The 23,064-nt window shown below is 39.4% G+C and overlaps 1 protein-coding gene across 24 annotated transcripts in view; it reads right to left on the reverse strand.

Moving 5' to 3' along the window:
* EFCAB11 (EF-hand calcium binding domain 11) overlaps positions 1 to 23,064 on the reverse strand; it is a 287,845-nt gene that overhangs the window by 258,631 nt on the left and 6,150 nt on the right. For 22 of the 24 annotated variants that reach the window (XR_014312555.1, XR_014312556.1, XR_014312557.1 and 19 more), the window contains 2 exons: positions 7,782 to 7,883; positions 6,881 to 6,971 (listed from right to left, as the gene is read on the reverse strand). Coding sequence is in view for 21 of the 24 variants with exons in the window: in XM_082733907.1 (XP_082590033.1) it covers positions 6,881 to 6,971; positions 7,782 to 7,883 (193 nt within the window). In the remaining 3 variants the exon portion in view is untranslated. Of the gene's footprint in view, positions 1 to 1,753; positions 1,788 to 6,880; positions 6,972 to 7,781; positions 7,884 to 23,064 lie in introns of those variants that run through there. The other 2 variants (XM_082733916.1, XM_082733911.1) reach the window with 2 other exon arrangements.

Below are 23,064 nucleotides of genomic sequence, written 5' to 3' on the forward strand. Positions count from 1 at the left end.
CATCACAGTACATACTCACTATAATAGCTGTGCTCTTATTGAGGTCACATGACTACATTTATAAGAGAACCATTCTGATGCACAAATGACTAGGAAATCTTTTCTTGTCCAAGAAAATGATGTGCAACAAGTTTGCTACCAGCAGAAAGGAGTTAAAGAAAGCTAAAGAATATAGTGAGGAATATTATTTCAAAAGAGATGAGAATGAATTGAAAAATAAATGCTATCTTTAAAGACACACACACACACACATGTTCTATTTATTTATTTGGGAGAGAGAGAAAAAAGTGGGGAGGGTCAGAGGGAGAGGGAGAGAGAATCCCGAGCAGACTGAGCATGGAGCCCAACACCGGGCTCGATCTATTTTAAATCACTTTCCTTTAGGTCCCTTGGCTCTGTAAGACTCTCTTCCATTCAGCATAACAGAAGAGTCTGTTAGTTCATTCTACCCAAGTTCATGACAACCCTTTCCTCTATAATGGCTGTGACATGAGACGTATATGATCTTTCTCCCAAGAAAATAAACCCCTATCCCCACTGCAACTCTAACATTAAAAACATATTCATCCACAAGTCATGATGCTCTTATTGTCAACCAAATTTTAATATCCAGAAGAGGAGAGTTAGAGGTTGGTTTTTTGACCTTCCCAACATCATATGAGGAATGAGATTCTTACACCAAAAATATCATATATAACCTCAAATGTCTCCTGTCATGATTAGAAAGCGTTTTGGTGCCTCAGTATTTCCACGTTACATTAGTAATCTGACAATCTGCCTGCGCACTCAGAACCTCAGACAGTGGGTCAGGGAGTGGGCCTTCGGCATACCCACATTTCATTTCATGGCTGTAAAACAGAAGCTTCCCAGAGCTTTTTGCCAATTGACACGTGGTAGGCAAGTGCAAATCTCAGTGCTTACAATGAGCTGGAGAAAGCTCCTAGGCATGGAGAAATAAATATAGCCACGCAGAGAAAAAGGCCTGCCAGAAATACCACAGGGTGCTGATGGAGGGCAAAGTCAGGAAAGAGCATGAAGTCAGCTCCTTAATCACAGCTGAGGCTAAATCGTGAATTGCAAGTGACCCCAAAATGAAGCAAAGAGAGGCTATCAGAAATTAATTCATGAAAACCACATGCAAAAAGAGAAAAATGGAAGAGAAAGCCATATGTGGCTATAAGACTCCTGATTGCATTTTAAAGTACTTTTTTCTAGTTTAGAAGAAGTAAATTAAGCCATAAAAAAAAAAAAAAACCTGAAGGTGAGAATTTCATGTCACTGGACATTGAGAGTAAGTCACAATGAACCAACAATTATTTAAGTAAGTACAACGCACGAGGCACCATTCTGGGGACAGTGGAAGTTGCGAATAAGTTCATTAAACTCAAAGAGCTTGTAGCATCTTTCCGAAGACAATCCTGAACACTGCCTTTATGTTTATCAAGTAAGTGGAAAAAAAAAATACAACCATAAATACTAACAAACTTTAGCAGAAGGAGGTAAGACTGTTCAATACAAAGAAAAAGAAAATTTTATCATGCGGGACCTTGAAAGATGGGTTTTAATATGGGCAGATAGGAAGTAGAGAAAGGCACTGCCAGCAGGGGAAACAGAATGAAGTTTAAATACACATCACATGTTCAAAGAACAAGCAGTATGCCAAAGGAAACACAGTTATTTGGGGCTAATGAAAGATGAATGTGAAAAGGAAGCAGATGTTGGAGAGCCAGGTTAAATAGTTTTAACCTTACCTGTTAGAGGCACTGAAGGTTTCTGAATGTTAAAAACTACAACAACAACAACAAAAAAACTATAAAATTTTCTGTAAGCGCCAATAATATTAAAGAAGAAAGTTATTTTTTAAAACTTTTAGTGCTAGGAACAGCTTATTATCTCACATTCATTCTATTGTACAAACTATTCAGTTCTCAAAACTCTTGGATTTCTGGCATTTGGAGTGGGTAGGGGAAAAAAAAAAAACTTCAGAAAAAGATTCTCTAAGAACTTCTGAATAACAAAATACCACCTCTGATATAGCCTAATTTCAGTACACAAATCATGATTATCAACTGTTAAGTAGAAAGCAAAGTTTCAAATACTGAAAGGAATCTCAAATTTTGAATCCACGTGTTAAACATTTTAGGATATTGTTAGAGGTAAATAAACTAGTACCAATTTCTGTCTTTGTTTTTTGGGTAACATATCATCTCTTGGTTTAAGAAAGTTCACTTGTTCTTCAAAACCCTTCCCTTGGTAGAAAACTTGTTTTACTTAATTTATATGAAAAAGGCTATAATCAGCAGCCCCCAAGAAATCATTCATTAAAAATAAAGTCTCAAAACCACCATTTCCCTAATAAAGCAAACACCTCCATAAAACAGGAGTTGTAAGTAGATACAGAAAGGTTTAGGGAAGATACGATAAAATAGTACCACAATATTGTGAAGGGCACATATTACATGGAGCACTGGGTGTGGTACATAAACAATGAATTTTAGAACACTAAAAAAAAATAAAATTTAACTAAATTTTTAAAAAATAACAAAAGGAAATTAAACATCAGCATAAGAAAGAAATGTAAAAGAGAAAGAAAACCATAGAAGACAAAAAGAAAAGCCGCACTGGACATAGTACAAAGAACAGACTTTGAGGAAAGTATGTGAAGATACATGGTGAGCAAAACAAGCCAATGAAATAGAAACTAATAGACAATTTAAAAGGACTTTCAACATAAGCATAATCAGCATTCTCAAGGAAAACTGGCTCAAAAATGTTAATGTTCAATTCATTATATATTTTTATTCAAGGACAATGGCCCCTGTGAACAGTCTGAAATGTGAAAGACACCAGGGAATGCAGTCATGATCCCTACTAGATGACAGACTTCAGCTAAGCAGAAACTATGGCACAAGGCCTGGAAGTGAGCTCTGAATCCACCTAACTGTCGAACTAAAATGAAAGAGATTATGGTGGGGCGCCTGGGTGGCTCAGTAGGTTAAGCCTCTGCCTTCGGCTCAGGTCATGATTCCAGGGTTCTGTGATCAAGCCCCGCATCAGGCTCTCTGCTTAGCAGGGAACCTGCTTTCCTCTCTGCCTACTTGTGATCTCTCTCTCTCTCTGTCAAATAAATATAACAAATAAATAAAAAAGGAAAGAGATTATGGTTGCTCATCATAAATGTTATACTACATACACACATTAGAAATGTAAATATTATAAAACCTGACAATATGTATTTTTTAAAACTATACAGCTTTTATTCATGATCAAATCAATAATGTAAACATTCCAAGAGCAGTTAGGCAGCAATTCACAAATCTTTGAAAAATATCTCATTTAGCTCTTGGGATGCATTAATGAATGATCCACCCACTTGTAAGCAAAATGATCCTTTGATGTCTTCTGCCTCGAGTCTGTCTTTTTGAATTGGCTGTTTTGCTTGTTTGGTTGGTTTTATTGTTGTGGTTGTTTGATATGGCTCAAAAAAAAATTAAGGTGTAATATGGATATGTAAAACTTCTGAAAGAAACCGCTTCTGATCTTTTTTGGTTTCTTTAGGAAGAATATGGCTGTCACTGAATTGAAGGTAATGAAAACTTCAGTCATTCACACCAAAGGTAACTCTGTCTAATTAGGATTCTCCCTCTCTAGTGGTCTTCTTCTAGTGTCTTTGGATACCAGCTTTCTCCTGGGTAACAGAGGACCTAGGAAATGAACTCCATTCCCAATGGTCAATTAAGTCAAATGCTACTCCAGCTGACAAAGAGCGAATGTCCAACCTTAGAAACATCATGTCATTTTGTATCGCTAATAGCCTTAGCATCTGATTTTTTTTTCCTTAGTCTTGAAAATTGTTGGAACCACTGAAACAGAGTTGTGTGGAAGGCAGACATCCCTGTGTTTCTGGCCTACTTCAATCTATACTTTGAGGAACTATTTTTCTCTCCCTACTTGGTTTCATAACTATATTTAATACTTGTTATGCATCATTAATTCTAGTTTAGGGATTATGGTACTAAAAATAATAAAAATGAGTGTTTAAAATGGGCATGTTCAATTAACTAAAATGCCTTGTTTGGCAGCTGTTGTCTCCAAACTGTTTCAATCCATAATCCTAGGAAGTATAAGATTTGTGGGCCTTTCATATGTTTATTTACAGGTTATATGCACAAATGCTCCTATATTAATCTAGTATATACATTATAAGGCATAATATAGAAATTCTAAATAATTAAAGATAACACTATTTTATTTATTAATGACAAATGATTTTTGCTGTCACTAGAAATTATTAATACTAATAAAAATAATGTGACTTAATATACTTTATAATTTCCATACATCTCAATTTAATCTTTTGTGATTGAGCAATTTAATACTTGGTTTTAATGGCTGTCAGAGATACCTCATGAAAATATGTGGACCTAAGTGGGAAAAGGGCCTCATGACATTCAGTCTCTTAATTTATAATTCCATCTTCCAATAAGGGAAAGGCTCAGGGGTGTTTTGAGGGTTTTAAAACAATTATTATTTTATTGTAATTGTGAACTGAAAGTCAGCTAGTATATATCTGTCTCTTCTGATATTAGTTGCTCTTGAAAGCTTACTAAAGTTATTGAATTTTTATAGCTTTAGGAATTGTGCTCTAAAACCACTGAAACTTTATAAGATTTTTTTCTAGTTGGTTAGGACATTCCCCTTTCAACTTATTGAACATGCAGATGTGAAGGGTTTCCGTAAATGTCACACATCATTTTTTTAAAACAGAATCACACTTCCAATCACTCATTTTCAAAAATGCTCTCCTGGAAGCATAGATTTCTTTTGAGAAATAGTTTCTCATGCATTGTTAAAACACTGCTTCTATGGGACACCTGGGTGGCTCAGTGGGTTGAAGCCTCTGCCTTCAGCTCAGGTCATGATCCCAGCACCCTGGGATCGGGCCTGCACTGGGCTCTCTGCTCAGCGGGGAGCCTGCTTCCCCTCTCTCTCTGCCTGCCTCTCTGCCTACTTGTGATCTCTCTGTCAAATAAATAAATAAAATCTTTAAAAAAAAAACAAAACAAAAAAAACACTGTTTCTAGGGGCGCCTGGATGGCTCAGGGGGTTAAAGCCTCTGCCTTTGGCTCAGATCATGATCCCAGGGTCCTGGGATCGAGCCCCACATTGGGCTCTCTGCCCAGCAGGGAACCTGCTTTCCTTCCTCTCTCTCTGCCTGCCTTTCTGCCTATTTGTGATCTCTGTCTTTCAAATAAATGGATGGAATCTTAAAAAAATAAATAAATAAATTCTATTTAAAAAAAAAAAAAAACACTGCTTCTACAGGGAAGGGCTGTATTTAAATGTATTTTTCAAAAGTACACTTAAACTATGAGGTTGTACCTACTGAAACTGTTTGACATATAAAGGTCAGCCAACATGGACACTTGTCTTTTGTTAAAAGAAAAATGCAGTAACAATTCTCTATTCTTTCCTTCCGTGAAGAAGAAATACATTGATGCTCATTACTCATCATCACAAAGTATATACAAAGATGCTACCATATTTCAAAAGTCTCATTGTTCTAGGATCAACTAAGTAATAGCGTCCTATAACATTCTGTCTAGGTCTGGCTTTAACTCCTTTGCTCTTCTTCAATAGCATGCTCGATAACTTGCTTACGAATATTGCAGTAAAAGAACTCATAAAGGTCATTGTTACTGACAGTGAGAGCAAATCCTTATTTCAAATAACCTGCCTGATAATTTCTATGGAGCAGGGATGGCTTCTAGTCAGATTTCATGAAATTATTTTTATCTCAAATGGGAACATCTATGTTCCTCCATCTATGTTCCTACTATCCACTCACTCTTTCTTCCTCTCTATCAGAAACTCAGAGGCCACATGACTACCCAGAGCAAAGAGGACATTTCTCAGTCTCTTCCCCCTTGCACCTACCCAGTGCCTTGAAACCAAGTCTGGGTCACTAGGATGTAAATAGGAACAATGGATAGCCCTAAGAGGAAGAGAATCTCTTCAACTCCCTTTCCTCTGACCTAGAGGGAATCCAGATGTGATGGCTGAAATCTAAGCAGCCACCTTGCAGCAAGAGGGAGACACCTGGTGTTGATGCAGCCTGAACAGTAAGAGGAAAGGTATCTGGGTCTTTCATGACCGTGTTGCCATCAAGTCAGCCCCAGACGGCCTGTATTCATGTGGGAGAAATACAGTGCTTTCTTTTTTTGAGTTTTGTGATTTTGGGTTTTTTGGTTCTTGTTGCAATAGGGACCACTAACAGATACACCTGGGAACAGCTGAGGAAGAGCTCACACAAAGACTCAGAGAAGACTCTGCTCTGCCGTCTTGTCACGTCAGCTCATGCTCGTGCTGTTTATATGACCTTCACTCTGCAGCTTTCTAACAGAAACTACATTTAAGCCACTTGCCCATATTGTCAGGAGTTGTCTAAATAAAGGACGTAATACAACCATTATGTCTACTCTATCAGGGATGCATGAACTGTAACACTGATCAACAACTCTGAAAGCACATGAACAAGGGGACACCATGAAGCAACTTCCACTCTACAGACAACTTAAGACCCATGTGTAACCTGTGTCTGAACACAAGGGAACCAGCCTCCATGTTAAACATTAATAAAGCTTCAATTTTTTTTCTTGCTAAATATATATATACACAATGAAGTTCTACTTTTCCCCTTGCTCCTCTCCCACCCTTACCAACAAATATCTATACACATCTCCCTGGTCTGTAAGCACTCCACTATCAAGGGTATAGATGGAAAAATCTACATAGCTAAGCGTTTGCCATAAGACTGGAAACTTGTAAAATCAAATGACAAATGGAGGGGTGGGTATTTATAAAGATTTTGGTGCCTTACCTGAATACATCCAGAACAGTCCTTTCTGATAACTTGGGAGCCACCTGCTTAAATGCTGTCTTGAAATCTTCCAAAGTTAAATACCCACGATCTATTTGAAATGAAAACATAAAACATTCACTTACTTCTATAAACCCTATTAACTGTTACCTCAACCATATTTGTGTGAAACTTTCTTATTCGAAGAAAAGGAGTAAATATAAGGTAATCTGAGATTGTCTCATCAGAAGAATTTAAGAATCTACTATCACTCTCCTTCAGTGCGGGCCCAGATGATCTCACAGGTCATTAACTGATTCTCTGAGTGCCACTGGGTTTCAAGTCTATGTGAGTTGCCAAAACAATTTATTCATCAAAATTCAGGGTTTTTTTCTTTCTTGGTATCAGAATGACAATATGCAAATGTTTAGAGGGAAAACATCAAAGCAACGAAGACGCTGACCCTGGACTCCACAAGTCTTTCCATCCTGTGTGTGATCTACGGGGCAGAGGGGGTTCAAAGCCACTTTTCTCAGCTATATCCAGTATGAGAAAAAAGAGTTCTTTCCAATCACTTGTGGGTCAAAGTAGGAGTCAAAGGAAAAGGCCATACATTTCCCCACACCGTTGTAGGTAGCTCATGACCTATATCCCCATGTAGCCAGCCCTTTTGCTATTCCCATTATAATGTAGGCAAATCCTAAGTACAATTATGTAACTGTAAATATTATCTTATCGATGGTAAATGTCAAGAGTTTAAGACTGTGATAGAGGAAAAAAAATTTCATACCAACACCTAGGTAACAGCTAATGAATACAGTAAGATAATCTTCCAAGTACATTAGTTTATTTACTGAGAGTACTTAGCAACTTTTCTTAATAGCAGTTTTTAAAATATCAAAACAATTTAAAGATACTTAACAGTGCCTGTCAAAAGCTGTGAAGATGTGTCTTATTTCATTCCAATGGAGTCGAACTTCCTTCTTTTTTCTAACAATACTTAAAAACTCCTCAAGCAATATACCTAAAAGTTAGAAAAAACAATTTGCCAAAAGTGAACATCTTCCTCTTTAAGAAAAAACAAAAACATAAATGAAAAGTGATACATATCATGAACAAATTTTATCATTTTGATGAACAGTGCATATCCCTAAAGCTCTATAAAGTGAAAAAGACAGTTTACTAAATGCTGAATAGACCCAACCCTAGCAATGAAAGCAGAAACGATAGGCAGTTAGTTCACTGAGCTTTCCTAGGGGTTAAAGGAATGGTGACCTCGAAAAAGTGCAACACTCTTCCCTCTAAAAGATGGAACACACAGGTCTGAAACTCCTTATTAAAAAAGGTGTCCTAATTTTTCTTTCCTTATGGTTCTTTGATTCCTTTTTTCCTAGCCAGATGTCATTATGGTAGGTTTTTTTTTTTCCAACTGGGAGATGGGGGCGAAGAAGTAGTTTCTCAAAAGTCAATACCAATTGCACACCAGAGATAAAGGTGGAGAGAATATTCCATAAACAATAGAGCTGGCATCGTCCCCAGCCTTGGGTACACCCCACCACTACTCTGCAGCCTCGGGCTCTGCTTCCTGTGATTCTCATAATAAAAGAGCCCAGCGTGATCATATGAGGTTGGATATTGTGCTTACAATGTCTATTAAAATGAATTCTAATGTGATCTTTGTAGTAGGTTTAAAGAGGAGAGCCAAGAATTTAAACATTTTAGTGAACTGAGCCCGAAATATATAATATAAAAAGAGCAGTTCATTTTAGTAACTCAGAATTTCCATTACAAAATGGATCACTATTTTTAAAAATAGCCCCAAATCATACAATAACCATGTGCTAATTTTTAAGAACTTGCACTTTTGGTGAGGTAATATTGAGCTGTATACGTTCTGAAAATAGTTCCAATGGTTTTTAAAAAATAACAAAGAAAATACTTTTCTTAAGGGAACCTTTGTGCAATATTGGTAGGAATATAAATTGGTACAGCCACTGTGGAAAACAGTATGGTAGTTCCTCAAAGAATTTAACAGAACTACCACCTGACCCAGTATTTCCCCTTGTTGGTATTTACCCAAAGAAAACAAAAACACTAATCTGAAAAGATATCTATACCCTCATGTTCACTGCATGAGGGTATTTACTTATACTAGCCAAGATATGGAAGCAACCTAAGTGTCCACCGATGATGGATGAATGGCTAAAGAAGGTGTGAAACACACACACACACACACACACACACACACAGAGGAATACTACTCAGTCATTAAAAAAAGAATGAGATCTTGCTATTCTCCACAACATGGATGGACCTGAAGGGTACTATACTAAATGAAATAAATCATAGAAAAATAACATGAATCCACACATTAAAAAAAAGCAAAACAAATGAATAAACAAAACAAAACAAAACTTGAGAGATACAGAGAACAGATCAGTAACTATCAGAGGGGAAAGGAGGGGAGTGAGCAAAATGGGTGATAGGGATCAAAAGGTACAAACTTCCTGTTTCCAAATAAATAGGTCATGGGAATGTAACGTACAGAATGGTGACTATAAATAATAATGTATTGCACATTTTAAAGTTACTAAGAGACTAGATCTTGAAAGTTCTCATCATAAGAAAAAACGATTTTGTAACTCCGCATGATCACAGGTGGTAACTAGACTTACTGTGGTGAGCATTTCACAATATAGACCCATATGGAATCATTTTGTTAAACACCTTAAACTAATATAAAGTCATATGTCAATTACACTTTACTAAAAATAGTTTTATTTCCCATGTTTTTCTTATTTGTCCGTTAAAGGTTTAGAAACTTTTAAGAGATTTTATTTATTTATTTGACAGACAGAGATCGCAAGTAGGCAGAGAGGCAGGCAGAGAGAGAGGAAGGGAAGCAGGCTCCCCACCGCGCAGAGATCCAGATGCTGGCCAATCCCAGGACCCTGGAATCATGACCCGAGCTGAAGGCAGAGGCTTTAACCCACTGAGCCACCCAGGTGCCACTAGGTTTAGAAATTTTAAAAGTCAATCCATTTTTATGTTCAAATGCTCCTTTTACAACTTTTTAAGACCCACTGTGTGCCACGCAGTTTTGAGCTCCAGAAATAGAGGGGAAAAGAGCACGCGCACACACACACACACACACCAGTCCCAAGGGAGTTACCGGTCTAGTGGGGGAGAGAATGATAGCCCAGGTGCACCAGCACATGTACATGTTAATTATAAATCACGGCATGTGGATGACAGAGAGAAGAAGAAGTTATAAAAGGATCACAAGAACCCTCCTGCAGAGTAGATTCTGAGGAAAGAGTACTCTCTAAGGGGAGGGAATATTTAAGATAAGACCCATGACAAGAAGGTACCAACTGGCTAAAAGTGAGGAGGAAGAACATTCCAGGAAGCGGGGAAAAAAAGTTGGGAAGGCAGCTACATCTGTCCTAAGCAACAGGGCACACCTCCCAGCGCTTCCCAGAGTGCCTGGCACAGGCTCAGTGAATGTGCTTTGTACGGAATTTGTGCCTGCAGCTTCTCCCCCCATTACAGCTAAAGATACACAGGGATGCGGCGCTGTTTTCATCTCGGCACCTTTGAGAACAGAGGATGTATCGAGACCACTTGCTGAGGATAAAATTGAAGTCTAGTCATGCCGTTTTCCTACAGGTTCAAATCTGTTAACTTTACTTTCAGGAACACCACAAGCTCATCAATTAGATAGCATCTAGATTAGTTGAAATTCCTGAATAATATATTCACTGATCTCTGCATGTCCTATGAGACCCTTTACCACCTCGCCCCAGTCTACTTTTCTGGCCTCCCTAGTAAACTTCCTGAGGCTTCCCCAAGGCAACAAACCCTTTCATACCTTTGGGCACATTGCCTGGAATGAGCTTCTCCTTTTTCTCCTATTGGAAGCTTACCTCTCCTTCCCTAGGCAACCAGTACATTGCCTCTTCTTTGAAGTCTTCCCTGATTTCTCCCAATTGAGTCCCTTTTCTGTGACCCACCAGCCCTCTGTGCATAACACAACTGATTTTCTTTTTGAATCTATTAGGTCCTATGGTAATTATTTGATCACACATCTACTAGGGAAGCACTGTATGAGGTTTGAGATTTTATTCCCAGCATCTGGCATCATACCAGGCACATAGTAGGCATGCAATACATATTCGTTGAATAAGTACATCAAGTAACTGAAAGATGTTATTTCTAGTTTTCAACAAAAAACATTAAAATTTGTGTTTTAAATGATCTCATAACTCTGTAAAACTAATGCCAAAAGGAGGTTACTTTCTATTCACCTAGCCAACAAAATAAACCATCATTTTAGAAACCCCAATTTCTTAATACATATGATACACTGAAAAACAAAATTCAGAGAGAAAAGAAATGCATGCATAATATTTGCTCTTCTCTTATCATTGCATTTGATTTAGGGAAATGATAAAAAAAAAAACAGGACAATACTATGGTTCAATATGCGATTCACACACACACACACACACACACACACACACACACACACACAGGAAGACATGAGTGTATTTACTTCTAAATTACATATTCAGAAAACTTATTGGTATTTGGAACTACAAAGCAGTTAGGTCTTTATTTCAGAATCCTGTGGGATAACAAGCAAATGTTCTTTAGTTTTTCCTAGGAGAAAATGTGGATTTCAATGGAATGTTTACTATCACTTAAAAAGGACAACAATCTAGGGGCGCCTGGGTGGCTCAGTGGGTTAGGCCTCTGCTTTTGGCTCAGGTCATGGTCTCGGGGTCTTGGGATCGAGCCCCGCATTGGGTTCCCTGCTCAGCAGAGAGCCTGCTTCCCCCTCTATCTCTCTGCCTGCTGTTCTCCTTACTTGTGATCTCTCTCTCTGTGTCAAATAAGTAAAATCTTTAAAAAAAAAAAAAAAGGGACAACAATCTAATAACACAAATAATTCCATAATGTAATCAAGTTCTTTTACACTATTTTCCCACAGGATCATATGCCTTATTTTTTTAAGCCAGTGTTCTAATGGTCCTCAAGTAATATTAAGCCATAAAAACACATCCCCACTGCTCCCTCAACCCCCACACCCTTAACTCGTCTTAATCTTTTTTTTTTTTTTTTAAGATTTTATTTATTAATTTGACAGAGAGAAATCACAAGTAGATGGAGAGGCAGCCAGAGAGAGAGAAAGAGAGAGAGGGAAGCAGGCTCCCTGCCGAGCAGAGAGCCCGATGCGGGACTCGATCCCAGGACCCTGAGATCATGACCTGGGCCGAAGGCAGCGGCTTAACCCACTGAGCCACCCAGGCGCCCCAACTCGTCTTAATCTTGCACAGCAACATATATCCAAGTACAAGACCCTTTTCTACAAAGGGTAGAATTTCATTCAGCTTGGCTCTCACGCTCCAGTAGTACAACCACTTTCCAAAGCCAATGAATAATAGTTTGCTATTCCTAAAGCTCTGAAATGCAAACACACTAACGTAAGTTTTATAGATTCTGTTGCTCTTTAAGTGGCCTAGAAATACAGTTTCTACAACTAGCTCCCCCTGCTGTCACAATATTCAAACCAAAAATTACCTCTTCACAAAGACTCAATAATTCTATTGGCATCAGATTTCATACTCAATGACACATGCATTACCTGTGCCTACCCCTGGAGTGAAAGAATATGTTCAGAAAATTCTAATTTCAAATACAATGTTGGGTCTCCTATGTACATTGTTCCACTAATAACAGTTGCCTAAATCATTTTATTGTGGTTACACATTAGTATTGTGACATCAGGAACCACATAGACCTATATGTTACCAGAGTTTATTATTAATCTATCTACAAAAGGTGTTCAGAAATCACCTGGGTAGTTGGACTCTACCAGTAGTTTGCAGACCTTTTTTTTTTTTTTTTAACTGTAGCAAAGGTGGGGCTCTTTATAAAACAAGAAAGTCTGACTATAGAGGAAATGAAAGCAGAGCTCTTCTGTTGGAGCCAAGGGACACCATTCCCTGTCCAGCAATGTCTCTGGAAGGGCCCCCGCAGGACCTGGGATTGGGGACGGTACCTTAAAACCACTGGGACCAGTGATTTTACGAATCTTTCCTGACTGCAAATCTATGCATTTTCTATGCCATTGGAAAATGCTCCCTTCCATTTTATAACTACTCTTAGCAAAATGGACTCTTTCCATGTTCTATAATAAATATATATATTTGACTCTGCAAACCACTTAATATATGTGATATAGATATAACATGTACAGAGAAAGACTAGGAATGTTATCTTTCCTATTTTTTTGTTTTGTTTCATTTTTAAGTAGTTTCCTAGGAGAATAATCATCTTTTACCACAAGGGTAGATATATTCAAAAAGTCCAATAAAACCATATAAATTTTTTGCTTGAAAGTTTCATTATGTATATTTTTTTGTGGTTCACAAAACCACTGACCCCAAGCTTCAGGGCAAGTGCACACAGAGAAATCCTCTTGAAAATGAAGTCGTCTAGTTTCTGACTATCACAGTGAGCTTAAATTAGAAACTGCAATAAAACTGGGGAGAGTGAAGGAGAAAACAATAAAAATGCCAAGTTATTTAGACTCTAAGTCTGGTCCTAGACTTAGGAGAAAAGGGAGGATTCACATTCATTGTGTGGTATATTAATTTCTTCCAGGGCTTGAAAATGCCTAAAAATGAGGTTTTAAAAGGATTAAGTGGCTTTTTAAAAGGTATAATGCAAGCCTTCTCTAGTATGAGAAATAAAATTCAGATTGTGACTTCCAGAGGCCATGAGGGGAAAAAGGGACAAAATGTGTTCCCGTAAAAAGATTATAAGGACAGAAGGCACAAGTGGCATCAACAATGATGGGATGTCCCCTACATTCATCTGTTTTCTCTCTTTTTTTGGGGGGGGGGCATGCACGTGTGTGAGCAAGCACATGTGCCTGGAAGAGTGGGGAGGGCAGAGGGAGCCAATCTTAAGCAGGCTCCCAGCTGAGCATGGAATCCCACCCCGGGCTTGATACCACAACCCTGAGATCACAACCTGAACCAATACCACCCTGAGTGGGACATTTAACCGACTGAGCCACCCAGGTACCCCCATCTGTTTTGTTTCTTAGCGTAAAAAAAAAAATGAGAGAGACAAGCCATACAACAGACCCTTAACTATAAAGAACACAATGAGGGTTGATGGAGAAGAGATGGATGGGGAGGCTGGGCTAGATGGGTGATAGGAATTAAGGACAGCACTTGTTATCATGAGCACTGGGAGTTGTTTGTAAGTGATGAATCACTAAATTCTACTCCTGAAATTAATATTACACTGTATTTTTTTTTAAGACTTTATTTGAGAGAGAGAGAGAGCACAAGCAGACAGAGTGGCAGGCAGAGGGAGAGGGAGAAGCAGACTCCCCGCTGAGCAGAGAGCCCAACACGGGGCTCTTGATCCCAGGACCCTGGGATCATGACCTGAGCCCAAGGCGGATGCTTAACTGGCTGAGCCACCTGTGCCCCACACTGTATGTTAACTACGGGAATTTACATAAAAACTTGAAACAAACAAAAACAATGGGGAGCTGTCACAGTAAAATGGATGAATAAATTCTGAGGACTAACATTTTTCTTCCAGCTTCCTGAATGAAAGTAAGGGAATAAAGAGAAAAGAATCTACCTTAATGGAAGAAATCAAGTTTTACTATATCACTGGGAGGAAAATGAAAAAAGTAAAACCAGGTTACAACAGAATAGAGAAATCTGAACCAATAAAACCTTACTTCTATCAAACATGGACAGGAATTGTTACTTTTTTTATTGTGCTCGTAAGCCATCAGAGGCTCCTCTTCCCCTTGATAGTACAAAGTCCCAGTACCTTATTCTGGAATTTAAAGCTTCACTATTCCTTCTAGGCAGCGATCCTCAATCCCCCTTCTTAACACTCAGCTTCCATCAGATTAGCTTACTATTGAACACAATTCATTTATAGCTAGGTACTAGACTCCTTGCTGGTGCAAGAGGTAAACATATCCCAAGGAGGATGGATTCCATTTAGGGTAGGACCCATTACTAACAGTATGACAGCTGATAGCTTTGGATATGCAAATCTGGGGGTGGCGGGGCAGGGATCTGGGAGAAGTCCCAGCCTCTGAGGGTGGGCAGTGGGAGCAGAAGGTCTGAGAAAGTGCACAGAGGTAGGCTACAGACAGCCTGCAAAGAGAAAGACAGTGCTAACTAGGCCTTTCCCATCACTAGCTGTGGAGAGGGAGGGAAATAGCCCTTTTCTGTACTGTTAGCAAATGCCTCTGCATTTGACATGACACCAACGTTTACATGGACATGGAGCATGGCGGGTAAGCATCATGCTGAGCTCTGCCTCCACACTGGCATGGCAAAGCACAGAAAGCACCAGGGGCTGGGGGACAAGCACACAAATGGCATCTGCCTTCATTCTTTTCACTAAGTCCTCTTCTTTGCCTCTCTAATTTTGCAAACCCTACCCATCCTTTCCCATCCACCTCTGGCCCATACCTCCTGTCTCCCTCCTCTCATCTCTCAGAGGTTTTCTTGTCCACAGTAATTATTTGACATCTGGCCATAAATGAAGTGACAATACCTTTTTATCTTCCCTATCTTTGTTCAGTGTCTGTGTCTCCTAATTCTTTTCTACCCTACAGTGACACTTACTCAGCATCCTCTAAATGGGTAATGAAATAAAGTAATTTAGGGGTGAATGGCCAATACTAACAAAATGGTCCCACGACCATGTTGCAGTATAAGATAAGCATAATGGGCATGCATTTTCTAATCACAGAAAAGAACTAAGAGATCCGTTGAAATCTGAAGTCAAATAAACCTTGCTAAACCCTCTATATTAGGGCGTTAGTTCCTTAGGTAGGAGCCCCAAACAAGAAAATATATACAGCTAAAAAGGGTATTTACAGAACTTAAAACACTAGAAAATGGACATTTACATTTAAATCTGGGAAAACAATACATTTCACAATCAACTACTTGGCTCAAAACAACTCAGATGAGATCGCAATAAATAAAAGTATACAAACCAATTGGCCATTAAGCTCTTCCACAAATTATTTTCCAATTGAATTAACACTGGAGAGCATGACTGAGTCAAACAGTCCATAATCACTGTTACGATGAGCCAATCTCTTTCATTTTTTCCATTGTTTAAATTGGTTAAAAGTAAGTTCTTGGAAAGCCTTTCCTTCTTTATGCAAGTGAAATATGTTACTTGTTTTCAAAAGGTAATATGAAAACAGGAAGGGGGGAAAAAGCTGGATCTAATCACCTAGTGCAAAAAAAATTCTGAAGTACTTTGTTTTTTTCCGTAGACATATTTAAATGGATTTGGGATGAAAACACACCGACAGCTGTGAGGATTCAGTGGGGCAAAATTCATGCAGTTCTTACTCACAGCACTTGACTTACTTACTAAGCAAAAGTTCCATAAATCTTATTTGTTGTTATTCATATAAAATGCTCAATAACTGATCACACAGTGAAGTCAAATCATAGGATATCACCCATGGTTGTGATCTTCCTTTGCCCCTCATGGAACTACTGAGACATGGTTGGCATTAAACCACTGGCCTACAATAGGAAAGTTTAAGGAAGAGCCTTACAAAATTCACTAGTGTATTTGCTGGACGGTTTGTGAACATCCATGGCCACTCATCAGCCTCTCTGCCATGTGATGTTGTGAAAGAAATATCCCAAATCAGGGATCAGGGAAAACTGTCTCTCTAGATAAGAAGTTTCTATGGCATGGACGCGGATCACTGGACTGTCATTCCCTATTTGTTCTGGACATTAGGTAGCTCAGAAGCAGACCTGACATCAACCTCTAACAACAGTGGAGAGCTTTTGTGTACTGATCCACTCTGGACTTCAACTCATTGATGCAAGCTCCTGGGGGAGTGAACGCTGGTCTCAACCCTGTCACAATGACTAATATGAGCCATGGCACTATTAAAATCAAGGGAAGGGTTTATCAAATGGTTGAGAGGGTGAGTTTGGAGATCAGACCACTGTGGTCTGCCTAAGTAGCTAGCTGGGCCACTCTAACTTAACCTCTCTGAGTTTCAGAAGGTTATAAACTTATAAAATGAGGATAATCTTGAGAGCATAGAGTCGTATTAAATTGAACAATTCATGCACAGTACTCATCATGGAGTCTGCACGTGGTAAGCTTTCAGAAAGTCACAGCTGCAATTATCATCTATAATAAATATTGTAACACACGTATATGTATTTTGTAAACAAATAAAGAACCATCAAATGCCAGGATTGAGATATTAATATTCCTCTCTAGAGACTAATTTCCTCATGTAAAAGAAGGGAACAAATAAGTTTTCTAGGTCTGTTCTAATTGCAAACTACTTCTGTTCTCTATATTTAGAGAATGTATGAACTGCATGACAGAGAACAAGGGTTATTAGGAAATACAACCCTTTAAAAGGGGTTGCATAGGCACCTGGGTGGCTCAGTGGGTTAAGCCGCTGCCTTCGGCTCAGGTCGTGATCTCAGGGTCCTGGGATCAAGTCCCAAGTCGGGCTCTCTGCTCAGCAGGGAGCCTGCTTCCTCCTCTCTCTCTCTCTCTCTCTCTCTCTCTCTCTGCCTGCCTCTCTGCCTACTTGTGATCTCTCTCTGTCAAATAAATAAATAAAATCTTTAAAAATAAATAAATAAATAAATAAATAAATAAAAGGGGTTGCATAATACATATTAGGACCACCCAACAGTGATCTGCTGCTTCCTAAACAAGAGGCTTGATTTTTTCGTCTCCCACTAATATGATTTCTTGTTCCGAGTCCCTAAACAGTTTTGGCTGATACCTGCTTGCTAGACATTAAAATGTCTTCTTGCTATTTCTGGCTGCCCTCAAATTCTCTCAGTGTGTCTTTCCTGGGGACACTCTACTCTTGCTTCTAATGGCTTTGACTTCACTTTTCACTACTCTTAATTTTCACCAGGAAAATCTACAGAAACGACCTGACTTTTAGAGAGACCAGTAGCGAAGTGGGACCTGGGCACCCAGGTTTCAGTACTGTGTGAAGCGTGTGCCTGGTTAAGACTTTGCCAAATCAGGATCAATCCAGATGTAAGTCTGGACCTCACCCAGGAAGCTGGGCAGCAACTGGGCCTGCACAGAGAATCCTTTAGGGTGGCATGTGAGAGACCAGGCCTGGATATAGAAAGAGTCACAGATAGCTGGAGAACTGCCAGGTCATGCCTACCAAGAACTTTAAAAAAATGGGATTACTTGAATAAATAGCTTCCAGAAAGCCAAGGTCAACATTTTGGTGCTTCTTCAAGATCAAACCATTAGGAAGAGAGACCATTTGACAAAACATTTAAGCTGTGCATAAACCGTCTTCCTGCACAAAAAAAAATAATATGTAAAAGGTGACTCACATATGGAAAGAGTAAAAAGAAGGAGTTGATGGTCTGAAATTGATTCAGCAGTGAAGAGTTCTAACAGAAAAAAAATTACGTTAGCAGCAATCAGAGTTCGGCAGGGATTTCCTGCTAGGATGATTTTTTTGCTCTTTTGGGTACTTGTGGCCTTGAGTCTCCCTTTCAAGGGAACATGAATTAAAGCTAGTTGGAAAGGTCTGACTTTAAGTCTATTCCTTTAATCTTTAAGATAGTAATGCTCTGAGAAGATTCACTTGCCATTGATAACAAGACCAGAAGAAGAAGGAGAGGGGAAAAAAAAGAAGAAAAGAAAGAGGGTAAAAAAAGAAGAGGAAGAGGAGAAAGGGAAAAGACTGGAAACTGTAGACGGAGGAGAGTCCTTTGACAAGAATTTTGGAACCAGGCGCTAAGCACCTCCACTGTGATCTCATTACCCCCATTCTTTCCCTGAATTTCTCAGAGGACTAAGTTATTTTGTAACCCTTTGAAATATATATATACACACACACATATAATTATTTATGCTTACTTGGAGCAGCCTTTTGCCACAAATCAGTTCTCACTCTATATAAGAATACACACACACATAAGAGAAACCTTTAGAAGGTAGAAAACCTTCTGCCAGAATTTACCCTTCAAATTACCCATACAGGAGAAAAAAAATCACACAAATGTAACAGAGGCAGGAAAACCTTTTTATGAAGTCTTATTAAACATGAAATAACTCATGGTGGGGGGATCTTATGAAACTGAATGTAGGAAAAAGTTATGTGAGAGTCAATCTTGGCTCTACAATGGAGAATTCACTATACCTGTAAAAAATGTGGAAAACAGGCACCTGGGTGGCTCAGTGGGTTAAAGCCTCTGCCTTCGGCTCAGGTCATGATCCCATGGTCCTGGGATAGAGCCCTGCATTGCGCTCTCTGCTCAGCAGGGAGCCTGCTTCCTCTTCTCTCTCTGCCTGCCTCTCTGCCTACTTGTGATCTCTATCTGTCAAATAAATAAATAAATCTTTAAAAAAATGTGGAAAACCTTTCTTCTAGAAGAACACCTCTTTGGAGACCAATCATGTGTTAAGGAAAGAAAACCTTCTGTGTGAAGGCAAATATCCAATTCAGAATCAGAGAACACACATTAGGGAGAAAATCTATGAAAATAATGATCTGAAAATGCCTCCAATAGCAGTCCCACTTGCTCTATCAGGAAAGTCACAAGATGAAGCAGTACTGGGTATATAATATGTGGGGAAGACCTTCACTCAGACAGAATCATTCACTGTCAGGGGACTGTTACGGAGAGAAACCTTATCAACATAAAAAATGTGGGAAATCCTTCTGCCAGAAGATAGAAATCTTTTAGATTAGAAAATTCATATAGAAACCCACAGAAAAAAACATAGGCAAGGCATCATCAAGAAGTTACAACTAATTGGGGGCACCTGGGTGGCTCAGTGGGTTGGGGCCTCTGCCTTCGGCTCAGGTCATGATCCTGGGGTCCTGGGTTAGGGCCTGCATCAGGCTCTCTACTTGGTGGGGAGCCTGCCTCCCCCTCTCTCTCTGCCTGCCTCTCTGCCTACTTGTGACCTCTGTCTGTCAAATAAATAAATAAAATCTTAAAAAGGGGCGCCTGGGTGGCTCAGTGGGTTAAAGCCTCTGCTTTCAGCTCGGGTCATGATCCGGGGTCCTGGGATCGAGCCCCGCATCGGGCTCTCTGCTCGGCAGGGGGCCTGCTTTCCTTCCTCTCTCTCTGCCTACCTGTGATCTCTGTCTGTCAAATAAATTAAAAAAAAAAAAAATCTTAAAAAAAAAGAAAAAGAAGTCACAACTAATTGAACATTACAGAAATATTTTAATATTCTGAAAGCATAAAAATTTTTTATAAAAAATTAAAAACCTGGGGAAATTCCACCAAGTTCGAGAGCTTGTTAAAAACACATTCTTCTGCCAATAATTTGCTCTAAGAGTCATGGTTCACATGTGGTTCCAGACCTTGTATACAAAAAAGCAATCCAGTAAATTCCTTTGTAAATCTAACATTTATAAATAAAAAGATCTTTAGGGGCACCTGGCTGGCTCATTCAGAAGTGCATGCGACTGTTAATCTTGGAGTCATGGGATGTACAGATTACTTAAAGAAATAAAACTTTAAAAATAAAAGATTAAAAAAAAAAAGCCACACCAGTCAGAAATAAAAGATTAAAAAAAAAAAGCCACACCAGTCAGAAAGAAACAGGAGCCAGCTTAAGGAAACACTCAATGACCAAGTCTGTGACAAAGTGAAAACTAAAATAATTAAATTAATAGAATGTAAATTATTAAAAACATAAAATTAATGAGTCCATGCTGATAATAAACAGAACGACTGATCAAGAAGGGAGGTCTCTTGCCCACAGTCAAGGGTTAACTGGAAAAAGCACTGGGCAGGGTGTCTGGGTGGTACAGCCAGCATCCTACTCTTGATTTTGGTTGGGGTCATGATTTTAGGGTCCTGTGACAAGAGTCCCAAGTCAGGCTGCATGCTCAGTGGAGAATCTGTGAGAGATCCTCTCTCCCTTTGCCCCTCCCACTCAAATAAATAAATCTTTTTGAAAAAAGGTGGGGAAGAAGCACTGGGATTAGAAATCATTGCTTTGTATCCATTTTGGCAAAAACTGGGTCAGACAAGAATCACGGTTACCAAATCTAGGGGGAAATTTTGATGAGAAGCAAAATATTTGCAATGTCTTCAGTGCATCTCCACAGGCCGCTTTTTAGTTGCAAAGGAAGAAAAGATAAACAGAATACAATGGGGAAACTGGATACCATCTTGATCAGTGATAAAAATTAATAGCATCTATGAGAGACAGGTGGATATTAGGTTCCTCCAGACACGATACCTGGAGAGAGACAGGTCACCTAAACAGCATTCTGGCTCAGAATGCTTAACTTCAACCTAATTACAGAGAAGCATTAGGCAAACACAAAACAAGGACCATTCTTATAAAACAAACACAGAGACCTGGGTTATTTCCTCAAAAATATCAATGTTTTTGTTTTTTTTTTTTTAAAAGATTTATTTGATAGAGACACAGCAAGACAGGGAACCCAGCAGAGGGAGTGGGAGAGAGAGAAGCAGCCTCCCCCGGGGAGCAGGGAGCCTGATGCAGCCTGATGCAGGGCTCAATCCCAGGACCCTGGTGTCAATCCCAGGACTCTGAGCTGAAGGCAGACGCTTAACAACTGAGCCACCCAGGTGCCCCAAATATCAATGTTATAAAAAATGCCCCAAAAAAGTCTACAATTTTTTGAACTTTACAGTCCTTTTAAACTTAAAAAGTCCTTTTAAAGTGTTCCAGATTAAAGGAGGCTAAAGAAACTTGGCATTAAAGACTAATTCCTGTATTAAATTCTGTTATTAAGGACACTATCTGATCAAGTGATGACACTGGAATATAAACAGTAAATTAGATTAAAAATATAGTACCAATATAAGCTTATGAAGTTGGTAAGTTTGCTGGGGTTTGGGCGCCTGGGTGGCTCAGTTGGCTGGGTGACTGCCTTCGGCTCGGGTCATGATCCTGGAGTCCCAGGACCGAGTCCAACATTAGGCTCCCTGCTTGGCAGGGAATCTGCTTCTCCAGCTGACCTCTCTCCTCGTGTTCTCTGTGTGTGTGTCTCTCTCTCTCATTCTCTCTCTCTCTCTCAGATAAATTAATAAAATCTTTAAAAAAAAAAAAAAAAGTTTGCTGGGGTTTTAGGTTCAGTGCAGTAAGAGGAGGTGGCAGCGGTAGGAGGGGCCCAAAGGGTAAGATGTTAACAAGTGCATCTGGGTAAAGAATATACAGCTCTTCTCGGTATCATTTTTATTTTGCAACTTTCTGTAAGTTCTAAATTATCCACCACCACCACCACCCTGCCAAAAAAGGTAATTTTTAAAAAGCCAGTCAGGGACGCCTGGGTGGCTCAGTTGGTTGAGCAGCTCTGCCTTTGGCTCAGGTCCATGATCCCAGCGTCCTGGGATTGAGTCCCACATCGGGCTCCTTGCTTGGCAGGGAGCCTGCTTCTCCCTCTGCCTCTGTCTGCCATTCTGTCTGCCTGTGTTCGCTCTCTCTCTCTGACAAATAAATAAAAAAATCTTTAAAAAAAAAAAAAAAGCCAGTCAAAGCATGCTCTGGACTCTATCTCCAAAACCAAGTTATTCCCGTCTCTCTCATCTTCCTTTCTAAAGCAATCTGCTAAGTTCAGACACATCTTTAAGTGGAAAAAACAAAACAAAACTGTTCTCTGACCCCCAGCCACTCTGGCCCTACTACAATGATGAAGTTCTAGAACATAGGTGAGGTTCGGTGGGGTGAGGTCCGGAGCTGATGACCAAGAAAGAATTCTTGAGACATCTGTGGTGCAAAATGGTGGTTTATTAAAGCGCGGGGACAGGACCCGTGAGCAGGAATTGCTGCTGCCCCGGGGATGTGAGGAGTGATCTATTATATACTTGTAAGTTGGGAGGGCGTTAGGGAGGGCGTTAGGGATGGCGTAAGTCTCTAAGGAATTTTGGAAACAAGGTTTCTAGGACCTTGAGGGGTTAGCTATTGTCTGGGGAAAAGGTTATTCAATACCAGAAATAAAACCTTCTCATGAGACCCTTTAGATGTATATCAGTGGGCCATATGCTTAGGAATGATTGTAGACACTATTTTGGAGGTTTAGAGATAAAGTTTCCAAAGGAATTATTCAAGTAGACTTTCAGGATCCTGGTTGGGGGTAGGGGTCAGTCAGGCTAGGATTGTCCCTTGCCCTT

The sequence above is a fragment of the Mustela nivalis genome (assembly GCF_964662115.1).
Source record: "Mustela nivalis genome assembly, chromosome: 6".
NCBI classification, from domain to species: domain Eukaryota; kingdom Metazoa; phylum Chordata; class Mammalia; order Carnivora; family Mustelidae; genus Mustela; species Mustela nivalis.